Source organism: Geospiza fortis, unplaced genomic scaffold (genome assembly GCF_000277835.1).
Source record: "Geospiza fortis unplaced genomic scaffold, GeoFor_1.0 scaffold143, whole genome shotgun sequence".
Classification (NCBI taxonomy): Eukaryota; Metazoa; Chordata; class Aves; order Passeriformes; family Thraupidae; genus Geospiza; species Geospiza fortis.
In genome coordinates, this window is record NW_005054590.1 from 404,219 (window position 1) to 429,994 (window position 25,776).

Here is a 25,776-nt window from a genome sequence, read left to right on the forward strand (position 1 = left end):
AGCCCTCCCGCAGCTCCACAGCACGCCCCGAGCGGGTGCCGGGGGACAGCCGGCACTCTGCAGCCGCCCCTCGGCCATGCCCATGTCACTGAGCTCCAGGGCTCCCAAAGAGGCAGAAAGTGACCGCCTGCCCCAGTGGCTGGGGCTCCAGCGCCCACAGTGCTCCTGTTTCTCACACACTGAAGCAGATGCCGGGTACAAACATCACATGGGGGTTCTGAAATGCGGGCACATGAATACCTCAACCTAGTCCATCACACAGTATTTGGGATTACACTTCAGCTAAATACCTTTGGGAGCTCTGTGCCACGGTGCTCAGTGAGCACAGTACAAACCCACTGATTTCCAAGAGCTGGTCTGGAAAACGCCCTGGAACACAGGGAATTGTTCTCTCACAAAAGCTGCTGCCTAACTTTCCTCCCCACTTTAGTCCTTCTTTTCACTCAAAGCTATCTTTGAACACCTGACGCTGTCTGATGGTCAGTACCTGCACCAACCTAAGTAATTACAGACCAGCTGCACCTGCGCAGCCACAGCCTGCCCCTCAAACCTGTTGCTTTGGATTACCCACAGGGACAGACTGGGAAAACATAGCAGCTTCTTTTTCTCTGAGGTCTTGAAATCAGGTTTTTGAGGAAAAGGCTTCAGGAAACATGCAGAAGTGTCCAGGATCGAGACACCATCACCCTTGATTATCCAGAGGCTGAAACACAAGGCCACCTCTGATTCACTAACCACACCCTGTTTTATTTCAGTTTTTCTCTTTCTAAGCTATCCTCAGAGAGCATGAAGATGCTGGCAGGCAGGCAGGCAAAAAGTTTTCTGGTAACTTCTTTCTGATCCAGCACATTTCCCACAGATAATCATTCCATAAAGCTCACCAAATCTAATACATGCCAAGGCACACCACCAGCTATTTTAATTGCCGAGTACAGGAACCTCAGTCACCCCATTCCAACCACAAAAAATAGAAGTCCACTTACTTGTCAGTTTTAAGTCTCTCCAGGCAAGTCAGTCTAGAAGAGCAGTCTCAGGAGCTCCAGAGCTGTTGTTATCTAGTAAATTTAATATTCAATGCAATAGATAAGCTTCTCCAATTTGGCAGCCTCACCACGCTGACAACCACCTTAGACTAAAGCACCGTTACAAGGCCCCTGAAGCACACCTGTTCCTAGTCAGGACTAACTGACTTCCAGCACACCTGAACACCTGTGTAAATTCCCACGCCTGCTTCTGCAGCCTGTACTAGACATTAATGATTCTTCTTTCCATTCCTTTGATACACAATATTGCAATTCCCGGTGCTAGCTTGGGAATTGCCAATGCTCACTTTATTTTGAGCTCAAGATCTGTATTTCACCCCCCTGCTGTTTCTGTGTGCAGGTTCCCTCCAACACAGCAACCTTGCAGCACCTAAGGGGCGCACAGGAGGGATGAGGAGGGAATTGGGACAAGGTCCTGGACTCACAGGACACAAGGAATGGCTTCACACTTCCAGAGGGCAAGATTAGATGGGATATTGGGAAGAAATTCTCAGCTGTGAGGGTGATGAGGCCTCTGGGTGCCCAGAGAAGCTGTGGCTGCCCCATCCCTGGGAGTGTCTCAGGCCATGTTGGACAGAGCTTGGAGCAACCTGGGAGAGTGGAAGACATCCCTGCCCATGAAGGTGGAAGGAGATGATCTTTAATGTCCATCCCAAAGCATTCTGGGATTCTCTAGCTTTGACATGGGAACTTCCAGTTATCCCTGGCCAGGTAACAGGGGCTCGGGCTGCCACTGGCAACCGGCCTCTGCCCACTGGGAGCAAATCCTTTCTGGAGCATTCTCCAGTTACCAATGCTACAAATATTTGTCTTTGTGGAAAGAGAGCACTTCAACTCTTTCACAAAAGCTGCTGCCTCACTTTCCTCCCCACTTTAGCTCTTCTTTCACCATCACGGCTGCACTGTTTTTCTGTGTAACTGGGGAATTAGGAGCAGATGAGTACAGAAAAGGAAAGCCAAGTCCAGTCCAAGTGCCAAGCTGAGGCCCCTTGGCTACTTCTGGGCCCCTGACTTTAAGCCCTCCTGGCGGCCAGACTAGCTCCTCCAGTAGGGAGCTCCTCCAGTCACCACTGGACCCAGGCAGAACATTGCATGGAGTTATAAAACCACTGTAAAAACTTTGTCTTCGCAATTTTTCAAGGGGCCAAACTGATTTTTTTGCTTTTCTCAAAAGAGCAAAACTTGCACCTGTGTGACAGGCATCTCCTGAGCCATGGGAGTCACCCTGCTCCTGGCTGTACTGCAGCGCTGCAATTCAAACAAGCAGCAGTCAATTACAGCTGGCTGCAGCAAGCCAAGGGCACCCACGCTGCCCCAAACTCTGCCTCAGACCTGCCCCAGGCCTGTCTGCTGGGGCTGGGCTTGTGGAGGGACAGGGGCAGGGCACAGGGCCCCTCAGCAGAGCCACCCTCAGCCCCGGGCACAGACTGCGCGAGGGACTGGCAGAGTTCAGGTCACCAAAGTCTCCTCAAGTTCTCAGAAGTGGATTGAAACAGAATTTTTACTTGCAGAGACAAAAAATTAATAAAGCTGCTTATCTTCGTGTGTGGCTCAGGGGACAGGGGACTAACAGAGCTGGAAGTGCTCCCTCAAACCCCCCCTAGGGCATCCTTTGTACACTGGTGTGCCCAGCGCACCTGTCTGCAGAGCCAGCAGATCTCCTGGGAGAAGGGGAGCCACCCTGAGGGACTGGTAAATACAAGGGTTTTGTGTTAGCCTTTTGTTTACAGCAAAATTGCTTTAATTCTGCCCACAACTATTTTGCTGGGGAAGAAGCAATGTCACGGAGGGTACATTGTCAGGCAGACCTTACTCTCCTAATCTGAAGATAATTCCCAACCCCTCTCTGTCAGAGGGTGAATGGTTACAGGAAATGCCAGGGTGATCCAGAACTGATGTAATGAGTTTGATGATTGGGAAACTCTAATCAATTTTGTTTACTGATGCCCAGCAGAAATCAGAAGAGATCATGGCTTCCAGGTTAAAGACCTTTGCTCAACTTTCTGCTGCTCTGAGTTAATCTTTCTCTACCCAGCCATCGGAGTGACCAGCGCAGGTAATCGTTAACCAGTGGCCACTGACTGACAAGGATCACAGCTTTTCTCCTCTGGGATCTGAGCTGTCCCAGCACTTGTAGCCCTTACCTCTGTCCATGAGATAGTGGTAAATATGCCCTTTGAATGCTGCACTACTCTGGGATAAGCTGATAAACACCACCTTTGCCTACTCTGAGCCCAAGAATTCCTGTAGCAATGTCCTCTCAAAAATTATACGGCCACATCCAAAAGTGAGTATGAGTCAGCACAGTCACTGACATTAAGAAAGCAAAGGGATAAATTCAGTTCCACTGTTGGATATGTGTAATTTTTCTCCATAAAAGATTCTGGCCTAAATCTTTGACCCAGATTTGTCTGACTCCCTTAAGCCAAGGGAGCCATGCCCACGGCTGGTGCGACAGTGGCAGGATTTTTCCAAAGATGATAATAGCCAGCCCCAGATCTCTTGAAGAGTATTATGTGCTGGAGTAAATCCACAAAGATACAGCTTGGGTTTTTGCCCCTGCAGTTATTCCTGCAGTTTTGAAGCTGTTCTTCCACTGTTTCTGCACAGAAAAGACACCATCCCTGTGATTTGCATTTCCTTCAACATATCTTTCATATTGTATATAAGATAAATGAGAGGAAAGATCTTGTGTAGGGATCAAATCGTGTCCTTTGTCTAGTGACACCTTACTCACCAGGAACTCTGCATATAAAATGGAAGCACAGAATCATTTAGGCTGCAAGGGACTTTTGGAGATCACAGGACTCAGTCCTCTGCTCTGAGCAGTGCCAGCCTCACAGTTAGATTGCACTTCAAAATTAGATGATTTTGCCTGGGGTCATAGGTACATATTTCCAAGGGAAGAATCTGGCCCTCAGGTCTGTGTGCAATGTATGTTGCATTATCTGCCCCTGTGTCACCTTTAGTAACATTTAAACAAACCAGTTCCTTTTCTTTTTCCAGGAATTTCCCAATACTTTGGCATTTCATTTCAGAGAACTGGACCCCAACCAGTCTGCAGCAGTGCTGGATGTTGCAATGCAGTTCCAGACTTTCCCCAGGCTCCCTGTGGAGTGACCAGTGCTTCACCTACAGTTGCAGAGCCCCATTTTGAGGGAAACTGGATTTTCTTTTCCCCAGAAACACAACCCACAGACACCAAGTAAGTGGTGTTTCTGCTGTGATTAAAAGTAGCACATTTTAGGGTTTTTTCTGCTAGTTTTGGACAACATGTGGCATTCTGGTTTTGGGTTGGTTGTTTTCTTTTTAATATGAGGTCTTCTTGACCTAATATTGTCCCCTTTTTTTCTGATTAAGCATATTGTCATATATCTTCTGATGCACATCAGTACTTTCAGAGCAGTTCCGAGTAGCATAAGGAGTTTGCACACAGGATGCTGATATAATTTTACAGGTCATTTTTAGATACCTGCTTTCCCCAAAACATGTTCTACTACTAGGGCAGACTCTGAACTAGTAGAAGTAGTATTTTTGTCACCTTTACACTGTGTGCATGTACCAGTTCCAAACAAGGAATAACTATTTACATAACAGGACTGGCATTAGAAATCAGCATTTTAGGAAACTGTAGATTATTCTTGCCATGACAGATTTGCAGTCCAAGACAAAGTTAAGCAAAAAAGATGTGTCATCAGCTGGTAACAAAGAGGGTGTAAGGAGGAGAGGGCAAGACACAGAATGTTTTCCAAATTTGATTTCATGGTGGTTTTCTGCTGCTGGATGGACATATCCAGCCAAAATCAGTAAAATTACCTGGTTCCTCACTTTTGTGAAGTATTTATATTGAAAACTTTGCTTCCTAAACTCCCAAACTATTACTTCAGACTTTTCCAAAATGTTCTAACGGAACAGAAGTATGGTAATGGAAGTAAGTGATGAAACAACTGTTAGTTAACTAGCAAATGTTCTCATACCCAAAATGTGATTTTATTTTATGTTCAGAGAAAATCTCAGGTTCAAATCCTATTTTAGCCTAAAAAGTTAAATTCATCAGGCCCTAAACTGGAGGTTTATGCAATGGTCTCTTTGTTGGATGAGGTCCTGGAAGGTGTGTACCATTCTTGGGTTCGCCAGTGCTGTTCAGACAGGCCCAGCTGAAGCCAGGCTTTTCCCTCTACCTCCCATGTGTGCTGGAAAAAGTAAAACCTAAAAATTACCAAGCAAAACAGACAGTACATCAAAATTTAAGAAAGAAAAAAGACTGGGAAGCCTCAGCAGTGAACAGAGATGAGCACTGAGAAACTGACGAAATCAGTCTCACTGGCAGAAGTAAGCAATTAATATGCAGCCAGAGTAAACACTCTTCATCTCAGGGTTCAGCAAAACAAAGAGCTGAAACCCCCTTATCTTTTGCATTTTTCCCTCCCGACATGTGCTCTCTGAAGGAACAGAGAAAATTGAAGTCTCTGAGCTTTTTTCCATTCTTTAGTCTGACTAAAGGTGACTCCGCCTCAGTGCAGCGAGGGTCATCTCCCTCCCCCAGATCAATATTTTAATATGACTTATCAGAACAAGAATGAATTGTTTACTTTAAAACCTCAGGATCCCATAAAGGGAGAGGGAAAGGTGTCCACTGGAAGCAGAGGCTTGCAGCAGCTGCCCACTGCTGGGAACTCAGAAAAGAAACCACGACTCCAAAGATTCGAGTACAGACAGTCAGCAAAACGTCCAGCGAGAGAATCCCAGTTCTGCCAAGCCCTAACAACAAACCAGAGGATCCTTTGGCTGTTGTCTCCGATGGTAAGTGTCTTCCTGAGCAAAATTCATGTGAGGAAAAGGAAATGCTAAAAGAGATTAACAAAAATAACATCGTGCAGGTGGATTTCCGACACTAAGCACTTCGGCATACTAAAATATCCACGCATACCCAGGGCTCAACTGTGTAATTTAACAGGATTTAATGTCTTGAACCTAGTGATCTCTGCCTGCACCTGGAAAGAGATTAGGCTTTTGTTAGGGTAGTGTAAGCCACCCTGTTTATTGTTTTTAAGAAACGGGGTGGTGGGGAAGCTGACAGACTTTCTGGGGGACCAGGAATGCTTCCAGGTCTGGCCATGTGGGAAGGACAGGTTCTGTGACCCATTTCAAAAAACCCTCTTGAAAACACATTTGTTCTTCACAATGCCCTCTGCATTGGAACATCCCAATGATGTTCTTTACACAAATGTCCAGCAGAAGAGAAGCAAAAGGGGGATTTTTCTCTGATGTTTATGCTTTGTTTTCTCTCTGTAACTTTCCTATTATTTTGGGGTTTTTTCCCCCTTGCAGTACTAAAAACTAGTGGCCATTTCTCTTTCTTGCATGCTATTTTGTCTTGGAAGTATTCCTGTTGATTTGCTGGAAGCTTCCACGTAGCTGAGGGACTAAAAATTGCCTATTTGCAGTGGCATCAGCTGCCTTGCTTTCTCCTTACATGTTCTGCAGTGAAGTCAAGTCCTTCTCCCTGGATTTCTGGGCTTTCCTGCTCTGCACAAGATTGCCAGCCTTTTCCTCAGGGAGCTTCATTAGTATGAATTGGCATGATCCTTCCCCTCTGTTGCAGAGAGAAAGCTGAGTAAAATGTGTTTGAGGAAAGGTAAGGGAAGACGCCAACACTGAGGTGAATTAGAAAGCCAGGTACAGCACCTCCATCCCTTTGGCATTCATTTCTCACTCTCACCAGCTGCAGCATAGGCACATTCTGGGCTGACTCCACCACTTAGAGGAAGACCCAGGCCCTTGCAGAAATGACTCATCCCTCTCCTCAGGAATTTGCCTCTAGAATAGTACAGATTACTTGCTCAGGTGCTGTCCATCTCCCTTGTCTGTAAGGGCATTCAAAGCCACATAGCTTTTACATTCTCACAGCTAGCAGAGACACAATATTCACCTCAAACCAATTCAGGATCCCGTGTCCCGCCCACTTGTGAGGACCCTGATGTGCCACATATAAATATGCACAAACCTGGTCTTGTGTCTGTTTTGCAGGTCTTTGAAACCCCCTCTGCTGAAGTGTGCAGCGCCTGCCTCCTGCCGGTAGCCAGGGCTGAGCAGGCCACGTGGCTGTCACACCTAGGCTGCTGAGGTGCCTTTTCTGTGGGTTAGTCGGGCTTAGACTTTCACGCACTGCAGCATGCCTCCAACACTTCTTCCCCAGGTAAGGACCTGCTCCCGGAGCTGTGGAGTGTGACAATGGTGTTTGTGTCCAGTCTATCAAACGCCATTATCACACTAAATAGTTCTGGCAGACAAGACATCGGATCAGGAAGGTTTGGGACTTCTGGCAGTCCATCTTCCCACTGTGCTGAGGAATAAATAACTGTGGTACATGTACAGGAGGATGACTCTTCTCCTTCTTTTAGAGGCAAAAGCACCAGAACATGGGAGAAATCAATACTCTCACACAAGCACTTCCAGATCCCCACTGTAAAGCACACCAGACATCTTAAGGAATCATCACTATACTGTCATCATTAGGGATGTGGATTTCCTTGGCATTAATAGGGCTGTGTTTACCTCTGAGAGGTCAGCTTGTGATTTTCATTGAACTGACCAGGACAATAAAACTGAAGGCAATTAGCCAATAGAGTGAAACTCCATCTCTGACTTTGGGACCAAACTACAACATACATTTGTAATATCAATTGGCTGAGATGCTCATGGCATTTTTCAAACAGAACACTTCCCAAAATTCTGATAAAAATCTATTACCTCTAACTTGAAACACCATTTATCCAACGCTTTTAGCTTTGTTCCCGTCCCACCACGCTCAAGCCCCTTGCCTTATGTTCTAAACTTCCTGTTTTGGAAACAGTCACAATGTCCTCACAGAAATTCTTCTGAACACTATTGTAAAGAATAGGCATCATCTGTAGGGACTTCCAAAAGCCAGGTACCAGCAGTGCACTGAGAAGCTTAAATCCCACTGAACAGTCCCGAGATTTGTCATGCTCTGATTTGCAATGGAAGTGGTAACTTTAATATTCATCAGTGTGTTCCAAACTTCATCTTTCCTGACTTCTAGTTCTAATTAACCCAGCATGCATATGCATATGCAATACTGTGCAAACCCTGTACTTGGCATCTTAAATATATTGATGTTTCCATAGCAGCTGAACCACAGGGCCATGGATGTAGACACAGAGATGTTCTCCAATACCAGTCTACAGAAGCCTGTAAGGAAATCCAGGAGATGGCTTAGTTTGTTTCCAAAATCTTGTCCCAATGTTGAATCTCAGGCACCAAGAGCAGAGGATCAGCTTCTTCCTTGGCTGCTGGCATCAGCATCAGGATGATTCCAAAACAATGTCAAAAGGCAAAAGACTGAAGTTATCCCCTCAGGTCACTGGTGTGTGTCACTGCTCCATGTCCTCAAGAGTAGTTTCACAAGGTGGGATAGTGAGACTCAGTGCTCTGAAGAAATGAAGTCTCTAGGTTCTCTTGCCTTCTTGGGCACCGTTTTCTTTACTGTTGATGAGTTTGGCAGATTTTTGCTTTTAGTGGGTGTTGCTTTCCTCTGTTTTTGATGAGTGGTTCGGAGAGATTTCAGCCCCAGCATCTCACAGTACTCATTGCACTGGTGAAGGGCTCTGAACTGCTCAATGAAGGAAAAGGAGCAGTTGCCTTTAAACCCCTTGTATCTGTAGTAACAAAGGGAAAACAAAAAACAACAAACCAAATGGGAATTCAAGATTCATTTTCAGCACAGGGAGGCAGAGTATGACTGCTGACTCATAAGCAACTTGAAAACAATAAGCAAATCTCTTCTGCCCATGCTGGCTTGAGAAGCATCGACTGCCATAGAAACTCAGACTGGGTCATTGGGAGGTGAGAGGAACCAGATAACAAATGGTGACAGAAGAGGGAAAAGCATTAGAGGCAAAGCTCAGTGGGCTGGGTCCTGGCACTGTCTTTCATGGCATTAAGTTGGGAATAAAATTGTCTGCTGGCTGCCTTTCTCAGTAACACATACACAGCAAATCCATGCTACATCATTCTCTATGAGCTGTTCTGTTGGCCACCATGAAGAAACAAGGTTGCTGCACAAGGAGTTTCAGAACTAGAAGCTATTTCCATCTAAACATGTACATAATTTCCATGCTGTGCTGCTCCCCTCCCCTGGCTGCCTACAGGATCTCAAGGAGCCAAGCCCCTCAGGGAAGATGAAGGAATGTTCCTGAGGAAGGCACTTTCATCCAGCCCCTACTGTACCTCCCACCATGAGAACTACAGGGCACATGTATCCCTTTTCTCCTCACCCTGCTCTGGATGCTGACACTCCTCCCAGGGCCTGCTTTGTAAGCTGCATCAGCTTATTTTAAAAGGTGCACCTGCTCTTCAAAGGAGCCTTTTTGGTTAAATTCTCAGGATGGAGAAGGAAAAAGAAAGGCCAGGGGGCTCCTCTCCTTTTTTAACCTTAATCAGTGCCTGTTTTACCCTGTTCTCTTGGCTTGCTGGACATCCAGTGTCCTCAGAGGTGAGCTGTGAGTTGTGACTACCCAAAGCCAGCCAAACAAGATTTGGTTCTTAAATGAACAGAGGATGCTCATTCCCAGCATCCAGAGAGCATCCTTCCTCAGGCAGACTACACAGTGCTAAAGAGAATACTGCTGCTCTGAGAAGGTCAGGCTCCTGCTGACAGACAGACCCTGCTCTGGAGACCCCACTCAGCTGGCTCTGAATAGCAGGTGAACCTTGAAGGGATTTTCCCCTCTTCTCTAAGTAAGCTCTGTGTTTGTTTAACCAAAGCAGGTCGAAGAGCCATGTCATTGTTACCCCAAGACTGTATCCTGGAGTCCAGCAGGGTCATCAGTGGTTCTCTTGCTGCCTTGGAGACTTCAGACTTTACTGAGCTGCTCTCAAGAGCTCAGAGATATGTGTTGTGTTGGTGGATGCACCAGACACACCCACAGAACAGGAATTCCACAGGCAAGCACACCTGCCCTCAGCAAGGGAATTTCTTCTATCCAGCACCAAACCAAACCAAATCTTCCTTAAATCTGAATGGGAAATGTTGGATTTTCCCCCTTAAACTCCCCAATGCCTCTTGTTACCATGTGGAGTAAAGCTAAACTTGTCAGTGCCCTGGAACCAGGCAGAGTTTCAGATCCAGACTTGGCAACCAGCGCTCCAGTTAATGACCATAACCGTGGGTTACCGTGCTCCTGATTCCCTCCTTTGTGTGCACCATTCCTGGGTAAATCCCTGGGCCCTCATGCACACTGTGTGCACACAGCCAGGCACTGGGCTGTGGTATTTTTGTTTCCATTCGCCAGAGAAGCTACAGAGCAGCTGATTTTAAACTCAGGAGTGGCACTGTGACCACATTAAAAATGCTTCCCTGGCGTTCCTAGATCCACTTCGCCCTCTCCTGACAGAACTGCAGCGCAGCTCCTGCAGCACATTCACCACACCACTGCTTTGGGCTCCTCTGCTTTCTAGTTCCCTGGCAAAACACACAGAGCGAGGACAAAAGATCAAAATTCCTTCCTCCACACATCGTGGACTCTGTTTTGGAGTACAGAAGAGATATGTTCTGTGTCCCCTCTGCCAGCACAGTGCAAGCCACAGCAGTCCCACTCTGCATTTCTGGCTCAGTAGAACCCTGTGTTCCCCCTTCATGGGACCAGGTTAGCTCTCCGCAGTTCGGCTGAACACACCCAAAGCAGCAACACACGGGAGTTCTGGGCACTGAGTTGATTTTCCCCACCCATGTTCACAGAATTCAAAATCCAATTGCAGACATTAATACAGAGATCTTCTTTCCAGGAAAAGAGCATGCAAACAAAATACAGGACCAGGAAAAATCTGTCATCTTGCAGGAATACCATTAGCTAAATAACAAACAAAATGATACTCAACATTTTCAGGAGGTTGTTCATTTGGGGAAATTGTTTTCCTTTCTATATGCCTGAGGTGATCCTTACTACAACTTGCATTGTGTGCTCACTTCCTCCTCCCCAGCACAATGTGTGTTTTTATAGGAATAATTTCCCACAGTGAGCTGGACAACATTCACTGAAGCATTTTTATAAATCTTCTGATTCCTGAGAACGGTGTTGCCTAAATAAAACATTTATTACTCTTTTGGTTTGTAACAGGATGATGTACGTTCATTTTAACTGCTTTTACTTTGGATCTACAGCTGCAAGAGTAAATCACTAAATCAGCCTAACTGAATGGATGCCAGCCTGCAAATGTTCAAGATTCTCCCAGAATATTCTAGAGTCACATTTTTAATAATACGTTATTATATAATATAATATTAATAACGCTCTAATAATTTAGATGATACTGTGAGGTTTCTTCTTGTATCCCAGGTATACAGACAAGGTCTTTAGAACAAAGGCTGAATACATGATCACATCTTCTTTCTCCTGCCAGATCTCAAAGGGGAATATGAAATTAAAGCACTTACCCCCATCCCCTTTCCCTGTCCAGCAGCCACTGCCTACTCCTATCCACAGCTCTGCTGGCCTGTGTTATAACTAGAAGCCTTAATTAACTTAAGAGAAGTGGACTAAAGTTAGAATATTACAGGTCTACATCTTTACACATACACTTAAGTTTCCCCAAAAGAGCTGAAGCCTTTGCAACACCACTAGAAAACAGGCTCTAGCAGTGCCCTGAGCAATCTTTTGTTAAGGCTCAGAACTGGTGTTTTTGAGAGAGAAAGGGGAGAGATACCATCAAATCCCTTCACAATTGTCCTTGTTTATCAGGGAAGTGGCCAAAACACAGCATCCCACTGAGAAGAGTCTTTATAAAAGCTTGTGTCACAAATACATATCCTAAAGTTCTGGCACTTTTGCTGGCTGCAGGAGTGATTCTGGGGTGGCTTTTACCCTGGACTGCAGCCAGTGCTGGCCCTGTGTGTTCAGCCCTACCTTCCTCCAGCTGATGGACCACCAGGAGCCTTACCTGCTGTCACCAGAACCCTTCGTGTCACTTGTGAAATGCCCCTTGGACAAGCCCGTTTCAAGGGAGGCATGCAGGAAAAACAAAGCTCAATCTACAGGGTAGCCCCATTCTTTCATAACAAAATAAAAGTGTTTCCTTTACAGGCGGGTTTTCCATACATATGAACATGAAGAAGTTAAAACACTTAGATAAGGACTGCTTTCTTCTAAAGTTAAAGCAAGAATGAATTTCCAGGGCACCCTCCCCCATCCACATTTAACTGTGAAGAGACAGAGGAGTAAAGCACAACCATGCTGCTGAGAAATCACGTTCACTCACCCTTTGGCCAGGGTTGCTATGCCAACATCCGTTAACTTCATCCCTACACCTGCAAGGCAGCAAGGAAAACACAGAGCTTAGCTTACGCTGGAATTTCTAGGACAATATTCACATATGGAGGCATTAAATATTATTTATTGAGTCACATTTTTCACTTTAATTACTTGTCACATTTTTTTCAAAGCATTTTAAAGCACCCCAGTTAAGAAGAGGATGCTCTCTGTGTCACCAGCAGTTTCTAGAAGTCAGGCTCATGCCACTGTTTTACAGCTGTCAGGGTGATCAACAGCACAGCTTGTTTCCTGTGCTAGGATTTTGTTCTTTCTCCTTCCTTTAAATTACTTCAGGGATCTTGTTTAGATGCGTTTTTGCTATTTTTTCTGCCTTCACATGTTAAAGAATATAGGATGTTTCCTAAGATTCCAGCTTTTTCTGTTTTTCTTCAAGAAGGGTCTCTCTTCCCCTGTTCCAAATATATTGCAGGACCGAAGAGGAGTCACACCCATGGAAGCTGAGGTAGCACTTAGCAAACATGAGGGTGTTTCTTCACTATTCTTTTTGAAGGAATATATTTCTTCAAAACTAACCAGGACCCAAATGTGGAGCATTCCACTGCTGAGTGATTGCTGGTGAGTATTCAAAGACAAGCAAAGAAAGGGGAAGGACTAGGGTGTCATTAACACCTGAAGTCTTTCACTCAGCAGCTATTTCATTAATCTCTGGGTGGTGAGTGAAAAAGGTAGATTTGGCTCATGCTGAGAGTCCAGATTCACTAAGGTACATGCAAAAGAACAACTCCTCCATTAAGAGTGTAAGATTTAGTTTCCTTTTCCGAACTGCGCTCTTACAAAAACATAAGCTAATAAAAATTGCCCCTACTCAGACAACTCACCTTGCAGGTCAGTGACAAGCAAGTTCCCATTGGTCTTCTCATATACCCAGTGCTGAAAGGTGCAACACTTCTGGCCAGCCTCTGAGTCTCTTCTCAGGAAATTCACTTCCTTGCCATCCTTGACAGAGTATTTCACAAACTCCCCAACCAGCTCCTCCTCCACTGTGGCATAGGGGATGTTATTAGCAGGGCGATGAATAAGAAAAATCTGAATGATTCTGAAATCAAGGGATAGAAACTAATAAAATCCTGAGAATTCTTTCAGTGAAAGGGTAAGAAACAGACAAAAGTGGCCAGTGATCTCAGAGAGTGAATGAACAGCTACCAACTCTAAACCAAGCTGGAAGAGCTGTAACACTGGTCCCAGGTTTCCTCTTTCCTCTTTAGTCCTAGCAATCAGTGGGCTGCCATGGCACAGGATGGTATACATAAGCATATATGTATATAAAATATATATTTATACTCACTCTGGTACTTCTCCAAAGCCTTCCAAGGGTTCAGCTTCAGCTGCATATAACTTTGCATACTCTCTTGCAGTATTTTGGACATAGCATTCCTGTAGTACAACAGACATGCCTATGGGAATATTGCTCAAAACATTCAACAGATCATCTGTTTGAATCTGAGGGCAGCTTTGGCCCACAAGTCCGGATGACAGAGGCCAGGGGCAGCTCACCTGCAGTGCCAGGCTGTAGTTCTTCTGCAGCAGCTCGTCCCTGCTCTTGGTGCCGTAGGTGAGGGCGCTGTGCACCTTCAGCACGCAAGGGTGGCCGGGGGCGAAGGCGGGCGCCAGCCCCTGCAGCACGCGGCTGCGGAAGGCTCTGCGGTGCATCCCCTCGCCGAAGTGCAGCCCCTCTGTCATTATTGCTCCGTGCAGTGTCCCACCAAAGTAGCTGGAGCTCAGGGGGTCTTCTCTGAACATCAGCTGCATGAATTCGATTTCTTCCACACCTAAAACAGAACAGGAATCTCTGCAGGCACGTGGAGGGGTGAGCATGGGACAGCAGATGCATCTCTCCAGAGAGGAGGAAAAAATGCTCAGTGGAAGCAGAAATTGTGCTCCTGAGGGCTGGGACCCCAAGCAGCTCCTGAAATGCAGCTGCTTGCCTGTATCTAAAGCCAGCATGGAGAAAGTGGCAGCTCAGGGTCATACGGAGAGAAGCCAGAGTGTAGTGAACAAGTCTATTACAGATGAAATCAAGGAAGACTCTGGATTTCACACCTTTAAATGATCATTGGAATCCAAATGCAAACGAAATTCATAAGGGGGAAAAAAGTTAAGCACTGGGAGAAACTAAAACATCCTAACTGCACTTCGAGTGTCTCTAATAATAACATTTCAAGGACCATCAGTAAAGAAGATAAATAGGAGAACAGAACTACACAAAAAGGAATTCCTTCCAGCTGTCCCCTGCTAAACCTCTGGTTTAGCCTCTGTACACTAGTGCCTCTCTTCAAAGCACAGAGGAAACACTGCACAGATAAGGCCAGAATTAGAACACTCCTTAATTCCACCTAAAATTCTTTGATTAAAAGTTATACAGTGCTGCTGCATGAAAAGTCCTGTCTTTATTCTGCATAAGGAAATAAATGCTTAATTTTAATTCTTCAAGGAAAAGAAAGAAAAGTCACCATGCCAACTGAAGGCCTGGATCTCTGCAGGCTGTTCAGGAATGACAACCCCACTGGCAAGGCACTATCTTTAGCTGCAGCACAGGCCACATGCCCGGTGTCACTGAACACCAGTTAACACACAGGGAAAGCATTCCAAAGCTCCATGCCTGCCTTGCTCCTGGATACAGTTACACAGCAGGTGACCTGCAAGAACCATGTGTTTGTGCCAAAGAGCTGCCAGTGTGGATGTGTGTGTCTCTGTACGATGCCATGCAATGCTACTTCACTTTATATTTACCTTCATAACTCTGAAAACTTGAAAGACGTTCCAATACTAGGAGGAAACAAAAAAAAAAACCAATAATTTTGTAGTAAAAAACTGAATGGAAACTGTCATTGTCGTTATTATTAATCAAAACTCTAAACTGGGGCTTACCTGCAGCAGTCAGATGAAACTCAGCAGTCACCTTTCCATACATGTTATTCAAGCAGCAATAATACATCCCCTGGTCTTGGTAACTGGCTTCAGCTATTTCCAGAGAGACGGGAGAGTCATCCTGGGCACTGCAACAGAGCATTTTGTCCTATCACATATTTTACCTGTTTTCACTGGAAAAACTGATACATTTGATCTCTCTGCACTATTTGTTAAGACACAGCACAATTATTTAGCAGATAATGACATGTATTAATACTACAATTAATATTACAATACAACAATCAAAATCAGAAGAGTTAAAACAAGAAGAATCAGAATAGAAAGTTTAACCAATTCATGCAACTTTTTCTCTCCACTTAAAAGAACATCTAAGAAGAATCCTTCCTACAAAATTTTTCATTTTCTTAGAAGTGAGCATTTTGATGGAAATGTATTTTCTTTCTTTCTTTTTTTTTTCTGGATAATGTTAATTTTGTATTTTTGGAACATTCTAAACAGTTTTTTAGATCAGAATACAGAATTACAAGGAAAATATCAGAATTACAAGGAAAATAACTGATTTCGTTAAAATGAAAACGGTAGGTGCTGTTAATGCCCTTAAGAAGCTTTTATTTCCACCCTTCTCTAGGTTAAATGAAGTTCAAACCTCTTTGATATTTTTTTGAAATCTGGATGACACTGGCTATGAACAAGCTGAGAGGTGATGTAACACAAACTGTGAGCAATATCAATGCACTGTGAGAAGATCTGCCTCCTATGAATAGCAAAGTTACCCCGAAACCCCCAATCCTTCAGAAACATTCCCTTACCTTCTCTGCAGCTGAGCCAGTACCTGGGAATCTTTAGTCCATGTAATGGTGGAGTCGCCATGAATGTCACCAAACTGACAGCACAGCTTAATACTTCCAGAGCAGTCGGGGAATAACTCTGCTTGGATCTTCTTCAGCAGCCTGGGGGCTTGAAACAGAAGAACCACAGTTTAGGATTTGAAGACAATTACATTGTTTTGGCATTTTAACATTTCACGTTAAGAACACAAATGCTGAAATCGCCAGTAAGTAATTATGACTTCTTGTGTCTCAATAATAATAACTAGTAGAATTTTTTAGCTGATCACACTCTGGGGAAAAGTCCCAAAAGGTCCTGCCAGCCTGGACCTCTGCTAGGACTTTTCACTGCCTCACAGAACACTCCAGTGTCTTTGCACATGGGCATGGTGCGGGCAGAGGGCTGGAGGGGACTTGGAAAGAAAGGGAATCGACATATCCTTAGAGAAATGCTTTGGGATCACAACACAGCCCCACCTCAAGTGACACATCCCTGCTCGATGCAAGAGACGTAAAATGCAAGATGTTTTGTTTCCAACTGTGTTAATTCTGAGCTGTTGCACTCTGAACGAGGTAGCATGGCATGTGCCCCTCGGGGATCCCATTCCTGCAGATTACTGTGTACTGGTGTTACTCCAGTAACACCCAACTTAAAGGGTCAGGCACACTGCCATGGTTTTCCCCATTCCCAGTTCCAGGCCCCATCCAGTCCAGGTCTCCCCCCTGGACTAGCAGTCCCTGAGTCCTGGGGCATGTGAACCTCGCTGTATCAGGGCTAAAGTGACACAGACAGGACCTGACAGCTCTAGAAATAGAACTTATGTCTCCAGGTTCCTGGCCTGGCCAGCCTTCTCTCATGCAGCTGAAATAATGCAAAAGAACACTGAGTATATTCCACAGCAACCAAACCAGCCTTCCCACAATGCCAGGGAAAGGGCCACAACTGTGCTCTACAGCACAGACATACTTCAGTCGAGACTGAGGCAGAGCAGAAACAGGTGAATAAAATTCACTGTTATCTGATGCAGCCTGAATGTTTAAAACATTTTGCAAGTGTAGCCTCAAGCAATGGAAACAGGTCAGGCATTGCACAGTCACTGCAGTTTGCTTGCTCTGCTTTGAAGGAATGTGTCTCTCCTCCCACACATCTGGTTCCCTGGAAAAGGATGCATCTTTGAACAGAGACAAGACTGGGGTTTTTTTAAATGTGATTAGAAAAAGTAGAAGTCTCATGAGACCGCACAGTAATTAGAGTGTGTGAAAAGCTCCACAAATGTGTAGCTTACCTTTAGTCACTGTTCAGTCTTGCTCTGAACTATTAAATCATTTTATGATGTGAACATGAAATGTCATGTCAGAAGGTAAAAATAAGACCTTGGTCCTTGCAAACTACCCATAGAAACAACAAATCCCTCATCCACCCAGCAGTCATAATCCTGCTACAGTGTTAGCAACCTTCTAGAAACTCTGGCAGCAACCTGGATCTCCTTTCCATTATATGTTTCCTCTTATCAGTTTAATATAGCTCATTTCATCCATGTCATTTTTGCAGCAGGGCAAAGCAATGCAGAACCAGTCAGAAGTCAGCACACAGGACCTCAAAACATTGTTTATCAGTGGTACCCTACTACTAACAATAACACTTTGCTAGTAATAAATCCTTTGGTAACCAAGAGGGGGGAATTGCAGCTGGGAGCTGCAATGCAGGAGCATAACTGGGAGCACAGCCCTGTGAGAACAGAACAAGTAGTGGGCTTGCAGCTGCTACGTGGTGTGTAGTTATGTGGTACCATGATGCTGCTCCTCCATGCAAGGCTACTCCAAGAGGCCAATGAGGCAGTGATTATTTTAAATAGGTTACAAAGCTTATGAATTGAATATACGTGCCAGCTGGGAAAAGGGTTCATCTCTGTGGCATGGGCATAGCACTCATTACTAAGTGCACAAATCTGGAAATAAAGCTCCATGAGGGCAGGACACCTTTAGCTGACCGAGTCAGTCTGAAAGAGGCTTGCAGTGCCTTTCAATAATCTTAATTTTGTACTATAGCCAGAATGATGGGAAAGGACAGAAAAGAAAATCCATTTTCTCTTACCTTTGCTATCCTTTTTCAAAATGAGTTTCCTTTGCTCTTTTCTATCCTCTTTATGAATCACGCCTCCCTCGCTCTTGCCAGACTTTTTAACGCAGCTGGTATCCTTGCTGACACTTCCCCTCTCCTCCAGCCTGGGTTTTTTGGACAGAGTTGCTGGCGGTAATTTCTTCTTAGCTCCAGCAGCTACATGCCCGCTCTTTGTTGTGTCCTCTTTACATTTGATGGGCTCAGGCTCTGCAGCAGCCACTGGTATCTGGCAAGATTTTGACCCTTCCTGATTTCTTTGACTTTCTGTGTTGACTGGGAATGGATCAAGCGTGGTCCACGCCAAAGAGAATGATGGAGTTCTTCTGCGGGGTGGTTGTTCTTGCAAACGCTGGTTGTTCTCTGAATCAACTGGTGGCAAATTAACTAAACCACTTACCACACTCTCTTCTGTCCTGACTTCCTCCATTTTATCATACTCAGTGGACTTAATTGAATTCTCAACCTCAGCTATCTTGCTGGAAGGGATCAAGTCAGGACAAGACTGCTCTGTGTTAATATTCATCATCTGCTTTGGAGCCTGGGAGCCAGTCAAAGTGTGCAAAGAAGCCTTTGCTTCAGCTTCATCTGGGTTATATTCAATAGCTCTTGGAATCTCATGCTCATTTTCACACAAGGCTGCTTCTCCTTTGGTTTCTCCAGGGACCCTCTGGAACAGACCCTTCAATGACTTGCAGGAAATTTCCAATGTAATTAAATTTCCGTTTACTTTGACTCCAGTTTGTATGGATCCAGTTTTTCCCTCATTTCTTGTGGCAGGACACGCCACTGCAGATCCACTGGGAAGGCCCTCTGAGTGGCTTACAGATGTGGGGAAGGGCAGGGTTTTGTTTCCAAGCAGCTGTTGGGAATGTAACCAGTCCTGGGCACCTCCATCCTCCCCACTTGCTGTGCTGTGGTGCTCACTTTGAGCCTCCCTGGGCAGCGGGGCACTGGCTGATGTTACACTTCCAGCTGCATAGGTGGGATTTTTTGAAGACTCTATTTTTAACCCTCCATCAGACTTGAAGGTGCTGTCTACAGAAAATGAATGCTGTTCTGCGGTATTACAAGGGGAAGCTGCAGTCTGACTCTCTGAAAGTGGACTAACTCCTGAGTCACAGGAAACTTCAGCCCTGTGTTCCTCAGGTATGCAAATCTCTCTCTGTTCTCCTCCTGGTTTGCATGGTTCACAGCTGGGCACTTCTAGATAAAAATCTCTTAAAAATGGCTCCCCAGAAGGGGGAGAGACTGCCCGTTCTTGTTCTGCTATTTCTGTCAGTTGGTCTGTATTTTGGGGTAGATTCTTATGTGTTACAGTTTCGTGAATCTGAATTAAACTAGGCGATTTCATTACATTACTGTATTTCTGTGCATTAGAAACAATTTGAAAATCCTGACAGCCATTATTTTTTGAAAAATGGCAGCTGTCAGAATTAGTGAAATTTGGTGCACTCAAGCCTGAATGATTTCCTTTTTCTTGCAAATTCACTACACAACTTTTATGTATGGTGTTAACAGAAGAGTGTTCTGCATGTGTAAACTGGCTGGTGTTTTCACTGGGGAAAATGTCTTCCTCTTCAGGGAAATAAGCCAGTTCTCCTCTCACTGGATAGCAGTCTGTAAAATGACAGCCTTCTCCAGGTATAGACTCATTTGTCATGGCTGTGTTGCATTCAGTGTGAAGTAACTGTCCAACTGTCCCATGTGACATATCTGATATGTCAGCTTTGGGACATGCTAAATTACCACTCTGAGTATTTTGTAACCCTTGAGGAGAATCTGCTTCACATGTTTGGGCAGCATTATTAACAGCAGGCTTCCCTTCCCAAGCCACAGTGGATCCATTCCTGCCTGTGGACATTGGCTTTGGCTCCAAGCACTCCTGGGTACTTAGGAGGACACTGCTTGCTGAAACACAAATGGATGGTTTTTCCCTCTCGTTCCCAGTGCCAGAATTTAGGCAGGCACCATCTGTTCCTACCACTTGTGCAAGACAAATGTTTCCTATGGATGCACTCTCACATGCTGCAGCTCTCTGCAGGAGGATATCAGAAACACTGCAGTCAGCTTTCTCAGCTCTGGGGTTATGAGCTGGTTCTGTGATGGGCCCCTGCCCTTCTATCAAATCCATTGACAAAGGATGATTGGAACAGGTCTCCAGCACAAAGTTCAGTTCTGTGACTTTGGTATCTGTCAGCCTCATACCCAAACTTGGGATGCCTCTGTTTTCCAATGGGATTTGATAGTCTGAGTCATCTTCATGAAGAAGTTTCCACAGCTTGTCATGCACTGCAGATATATCAGCATCTCCTTTGCACTCAGGTTCTCCAGATTCCAGGACTGACTTGGGATTAGCTTCAGACACAGCCTCATTGGCTGATGGGCTGCAGAGAATATCTGGGTTACTGCTCTCATGTATGCCAAGCCCAGACCTCTGCTCTCCCTCCTCTGGCTCATCACACAGCTTTGCAGAAGAGAGAACAGCACACAAGCGTTCCTGTTTATCCGGAAGAGAGTCCATATCCCATAGAGGAGAAGGGGAAATGTTATTCTTTGACTTTTTGCCATTCCTAATAATTTCTTGCCTGGAGAAGACCTGTTGGTGACAACCTTCTCTCTTTTCAAAAGGAGCACAGTGAAGAGAAGAGGTCTGTAAATCTGCACTCTTCACTTGCAGCATGTTTTCAGCAGAGAGCTGGCTGGTTCCTGCACTCTCACAAGTGCTGAGGATGCCTTCCTTTCCTGCGCTGGGCTCCACACAGAGCTTCTCACAATTCTGGGTAACACTTATAAGATTAGCACTTTGACTCTTCAAAGAAGGAAAATAGAGCAATGTAATTAAAAATTAGAACTACAGCTTGACACAGGCCTGAAGACTTGCATTTTAACTTTTTTTTAAATATTTGTCAATAGTCAAGTTTCTGACTTGTAACTATCAGCATAATGGATTGAAATCAACCTCCTGGGTCTGAGTCTGAAAGTGTTGCTCCTTAGAGAAGGATTTGTAATGAAGCTAATCAACTTTACCTCACAGTTTCTCACTGTTTTTTAAGCAGAAATAGTTTTGCAAGGTAATGTTCCTTTGCAAGCAAAGTCCCCATGTTATATTTATATCCCTCTGTTTGTACAAATGGAGTGTAACAAACAATCCCTAGAATACAGACTAGAATACAGACCCACTGTCTCTGGGTCTCAGCTCCCTCAAATCCACTACACTTGGGACTGCTTTTACTTTATATTGTTCTCCAGCATTCCGCCTTAGTGGATCTTACCACTTCCCTGTTTCATGCAATGCCACTCAAATTCCCCTTTCCTAAAACGACACTCTCTTTCAAATGGCACACCTGCCCTGGAGTAGCTGAAACACCTCAATATCTGTAGTTATTTCAACTGCTTTAGACAAGTGAAACAAAAGACCTGAGCTGTGCTTTACCCTGCAGACTGACAGGCACATCCTGCCAGCCTCCTGCTATTCCTGCTCAAAAGGCAGGAAAAGATTAAGGACTATAACATTTTAAAGGCTGGAAAGTGAGTTATCTGCCAACAACACAGGGCAACAGGCTGACCATGCACAGCTCTCAGGAGTCCATGCTCCAGAGCGGTACAGATTTTCTAAGGGATTTTTTCTTGGTGTGTCTGCCAGGAAAGACTGGAGCCAACTTAAGACATGGGCAACAAAATGGGATGTTAACTGTCATTCCTAGGGTAGATCCTACTGAACGAGCAGGGCTGGTGTCATGAGCTGCAGTTACTCCACTCAGGACTCCCCTGCTTGCTCTGACACAGAGCTACAGCTGCTCTGGCACGGCTCAGGCCAGACCATTCCCTTGCAACGCCGAGCTCTAATCTCAGCCAGATGCCCAATTACCTGGAACTTCTGTGTCAGCTCTGCTTCTCTCCTCTTTGGATAACAAAATTCAAAATTATCTAAAAGTGACAGAAATTTGCCTTGGTAAGGTCAAACCAAGGATCTCTCAGACTTTATGTGAACAGGCTGTTCTGATATGGAAAAAAACAGAATAATGGCTCTGTAACCCAGGAGTGACAGCAGCACCTTGTGCCAAGAGTGCTGAACATTGGCCCAAGGGTGCTGACCACTGGCCACTGACAGGGACCCAAGGGTGCTGACCACTGAACTCTGACAGGAGCAGGCTCTGGCTGAACACTGAACACTGACAGGAACAGGGTGCTGACTGACTGCTAACAGAACCAGATTCCCAATGACACCCAGAAAAGCCTCCTGGCTCTCTGTACACTATGTAACATCACACAGCTGGCACCTTTGGTGTCTTGGACCTATTATTAATGAAGCCGCTCTGAAGCAGCAGATAAATAAAGAATTTCACCTGAGGCTAGGCCCATGAGGTCGTGAAAGGAGTGCGGAGCCTCCCACTTTAACTATCTAATGGAAGGAGAGTCACTCAGCACAGCAGGTGCTGCACAAGACACACTGCAAAGGTTGTTCCAGTTGGAACTCTTGGCGCCAAGGGGAAGTGTAAATCCTTGGGTCATTAGTGCTGTGATCCCGTGGCTGCTCTGTACCCCTCAGCAGACCTGATTCCCACATGGACAGGGAAAATATCACACCCTTCCAAAGCAGTCAGCTGTGGGGTTTGCCGCGAGCCCCGCCCCTTGCTCCCGCAGAGCAGTCTCGCTCTGGGCTCCAGCAAACGCCCCAGGGTACTTCTACAGAAACCCGTGTGCAGCAATAGATTCGCTCTTACCCCTCTTAGATTACACAGGCAGATTTCTGAGGAGTTCCTGGCTTACTATATGGGTGCTGTGAGAAGCTGTCCACGTTTTTCTAGTGCTCCAAAAAAGGGAGCAGTATTCAGGCGGGATGCTTTTGCTTGGCTCATTTCCAAGACCACATAATTTTGAACCAACACCTGAATTTCACTGTCATACACACATGTTTAAAAATAGGGTTTGGTGTGTGCCCAGCTCTCATCCTTTTGTGTACACCGATACTCATTTTTTATCCAGTGAAAAGTTTTGGCCATGGAAATGCACATATACTGACTAGACACAACAAGACTTTAAGGGGCTGCTCTGAAATTTATGCCAGGCACCTGACAGCTGCTCTTGGCTAAGAGGCTTCTGGGACTTAAATTATTGCACTGGACTTGGGAAAAAAAAGCAAACACAGCCTCTGGCAAACCACGGCCATAGACCCTGTCAGGAAGCTCTGAGGAGGTTCATTCCCGTGAGGGGTATTCCCCATCATAAGGGCATCATGTGCTCCTCAGATGGGACTGGAATTTTATGTACCATAAAAACAGAGAAACCTATGAGGACTTTTCAGGAAGAAGAATTCAGTGATTTCTGACTGCTGAAGACACCCCAGTGGTGAGATTAAAGTCACTCTACTGTGACACTACACCCAGAACTGGGAGATATTTTTCCCAAATGATCAGATGAAGAAAAGCATATGCAACTGGAAAAAACTTTTTTTGTGACAAATGAGGTTTTTTTTCTGTGCAATTAGTTACACAGCTTCAAGCTAGAAAAACTGGTGACAATAAGATTATTCATGATTTAATAGTATTTATATATCTTGAGTCCTTACAGTGTGAAATAAAAATGATGATTCAATTTTCCTACTTAGGAAAACTGGTAGAGCATCATACCAGTCTCTACAACTGTAGTGATTTCTCCAGCTCATTTTCTACCAACAGCATAAAATATGCAAGTACACGGAGAGTACCACAGGGGTTTGAACTTTTAATTGGTTTGTATGTTTCAACTGTAATATCCAACTCTTTCATTGTTTTATTTTTAAAAATCACACAGCTCCATTCACCTCTGTAACATGAACTATCTGCATTGAATTCCCTTCGTTGTTACAAAACCAGAGCAAAGCCCTGCTGATTTGGTTTAGGTTTCCAGCACCATTAGTGGAGGATGGTTTTGTTTGTTGCATATAGATTGAAAAGAAAGTAAATCAAAGCAATCTCTGCTCAAATATCAACAGGTATTTGAGAAACTTTCTGGGTTGAAAGAAGCATTACTTTACTAAGACCTGTGCAATACCCTCCATATCAGATTTCTCTATCCAGCTGTCCAGAGGCCCATTAGTGCCTCTCACCATTATCAGGCTCACTCTATAATTAGAACAGCTTGGGCTTTACTTGGGCCTTTTCTAAACCCAGATTTCCCTCCCAGACGTAGCTGTCATTCAGAAGTACATGAATAGTATCTTTCAAAGTAATTTTGATTTTACATTATTTTGTGGCAAGCAGGAATAAATCACATTGAGTTCAGCAGAGCAGCTCTTTGTGTTAAATGATAAAGATGTCACTTACCCCAAACAAGATGTTCTCATCTGGCACCTGGTTTTGCTCAGACGGCCCCCAAGTCCTTTTCCTTTCCCAGTGACTGTCTTTATCTGCCTCTTCTGTTGGACACAGACCAGCCTGCATTTGCACACTCTCTGCTTCCTCGGGAATCTGTGCTGAACAGACACCTTCCTGACTGGGAGACAGAGCTCTGGATTCCCTACCTGCTGCTGCAGCCTGGAAGGACTGTCCTATGGTACTTACATATCTGCACAGTTCTATAGGGTTTAACAGCTTGAAAAGGTTTCTCCTCAGACTTTCTGTCAAGGTACAGACAGCGTGCCCTGCATTTCCCTCTGGCACATTCCTTCTCCCCTCCTCCAGCAGCAGTGAGCTTTCCCCCAGCACGTCCCCATCGGGGCTGGTTTCTGTCCTTGTCCCCAAAGCCTGATCAGTGCAAGCAGCACCTGTGCCATGGGCAGAGGAATCTACCTGGGCAGGGACAGTGTCCGTGGGTTTTGGTCCGTCCCTTGAGGAACCTGCAGCCAGATGGTCACTTCCATTAGTCTCTTCTTCACTTCTGGGATGTTCATTTTCAGTGGCTGCAGCAGCAACAGGCACTTGATTCTTCTCTTTGTCTTTCAAAATGGCACTTTTATCTCGGTGCTGTCCAACAGTGAGAGTCATCTCTGTCTGCAGAGCTGACTGGCTGTACATAGAGGGGTCTCTCCTTACGTTTACTCCTTTGATTTTTGACTGATGCTCACAGAAGCCAATGGGGGTATCCATAGGCGTAGTGTTATCTGACACTTGGAACACACAAGGCATTTCACTGAGGAAGTAAGCGCACCCATCACAATCCTTACTCAGTTTTAGATCATCTTCATCACTTTCCAATAAAAATTCTAATTTCTTTCTCCAGATTTCATCTTCATGCACTGTAAGCACATCTGAACATTCAAAGTACTCCAGGTCATCATCAGAAAAGTCATCACTTACGCTTGTTGCTTTCTCTGCATAAATCTCCAGAACAGCAGCAGAATTTCCAGAGTCATATTTTCCAAAATCAGTGAGATTACCTAGGGAAGTGTCTGCCTGCTCACCCAGCAGGGAATTCCTGCTTAGAGGTCTGCCCAGCCCAGTCCTTTTACATGCCTGGACATCGGCCAGAGACTGAGGAGATCCAGAGTCTTGTGTGTTAAGGCAACAGTTGCCTGTGTGACAAGTGGTTACGTCTGTGGGGTGGGAAGGCAGCTTTCTGCTGCAGTATTCCTCCGCTCT

At 45.1% G+C, this 25,776-nt stretch overlaps 1 protein-coding gene across 1 annotated transcript in view; it reads right to left on the reverse strand.

Annotated features, from left to right (window-relative positions):
• Positions 1-5,011: 5,011 nt before the first annotated feature.
• The window catches only part of ALPK2 (alpha kinase 2), a gene marked incomplete at its 5' end in the record, with an annotated part of 21,021 nt that continues 256 nt past the window's right edge, over positions 5,012-25,776 (reverse strand). The window contains 11 exon segments of the mRNA XM_031064438.1: positions 5,012-5,236; positions 7,051-8,725; positions 12,324-12,372; positions 13,216-13,433; positions 13,683-13,771; positions 13,892-14,166; positions 15,128-15,163; positions 15,266-15,393; positions 16,078-16,225; positions 18,191-21,026; positions 24,523-25,776. Of these exon segments, the coding sequence (XP_030920298.1) occupies positions 8,491-8,725; positions 12,324-12,372; positions 13,216-13,433; positions 13,683-13,771; positions 13,892-14,166; positions 15,128-15,163; positions 15,266-15,393; positions 16,078-16,225; positions 18,191-21,026; positions 24,523-25,776 (5,268 nt within the window).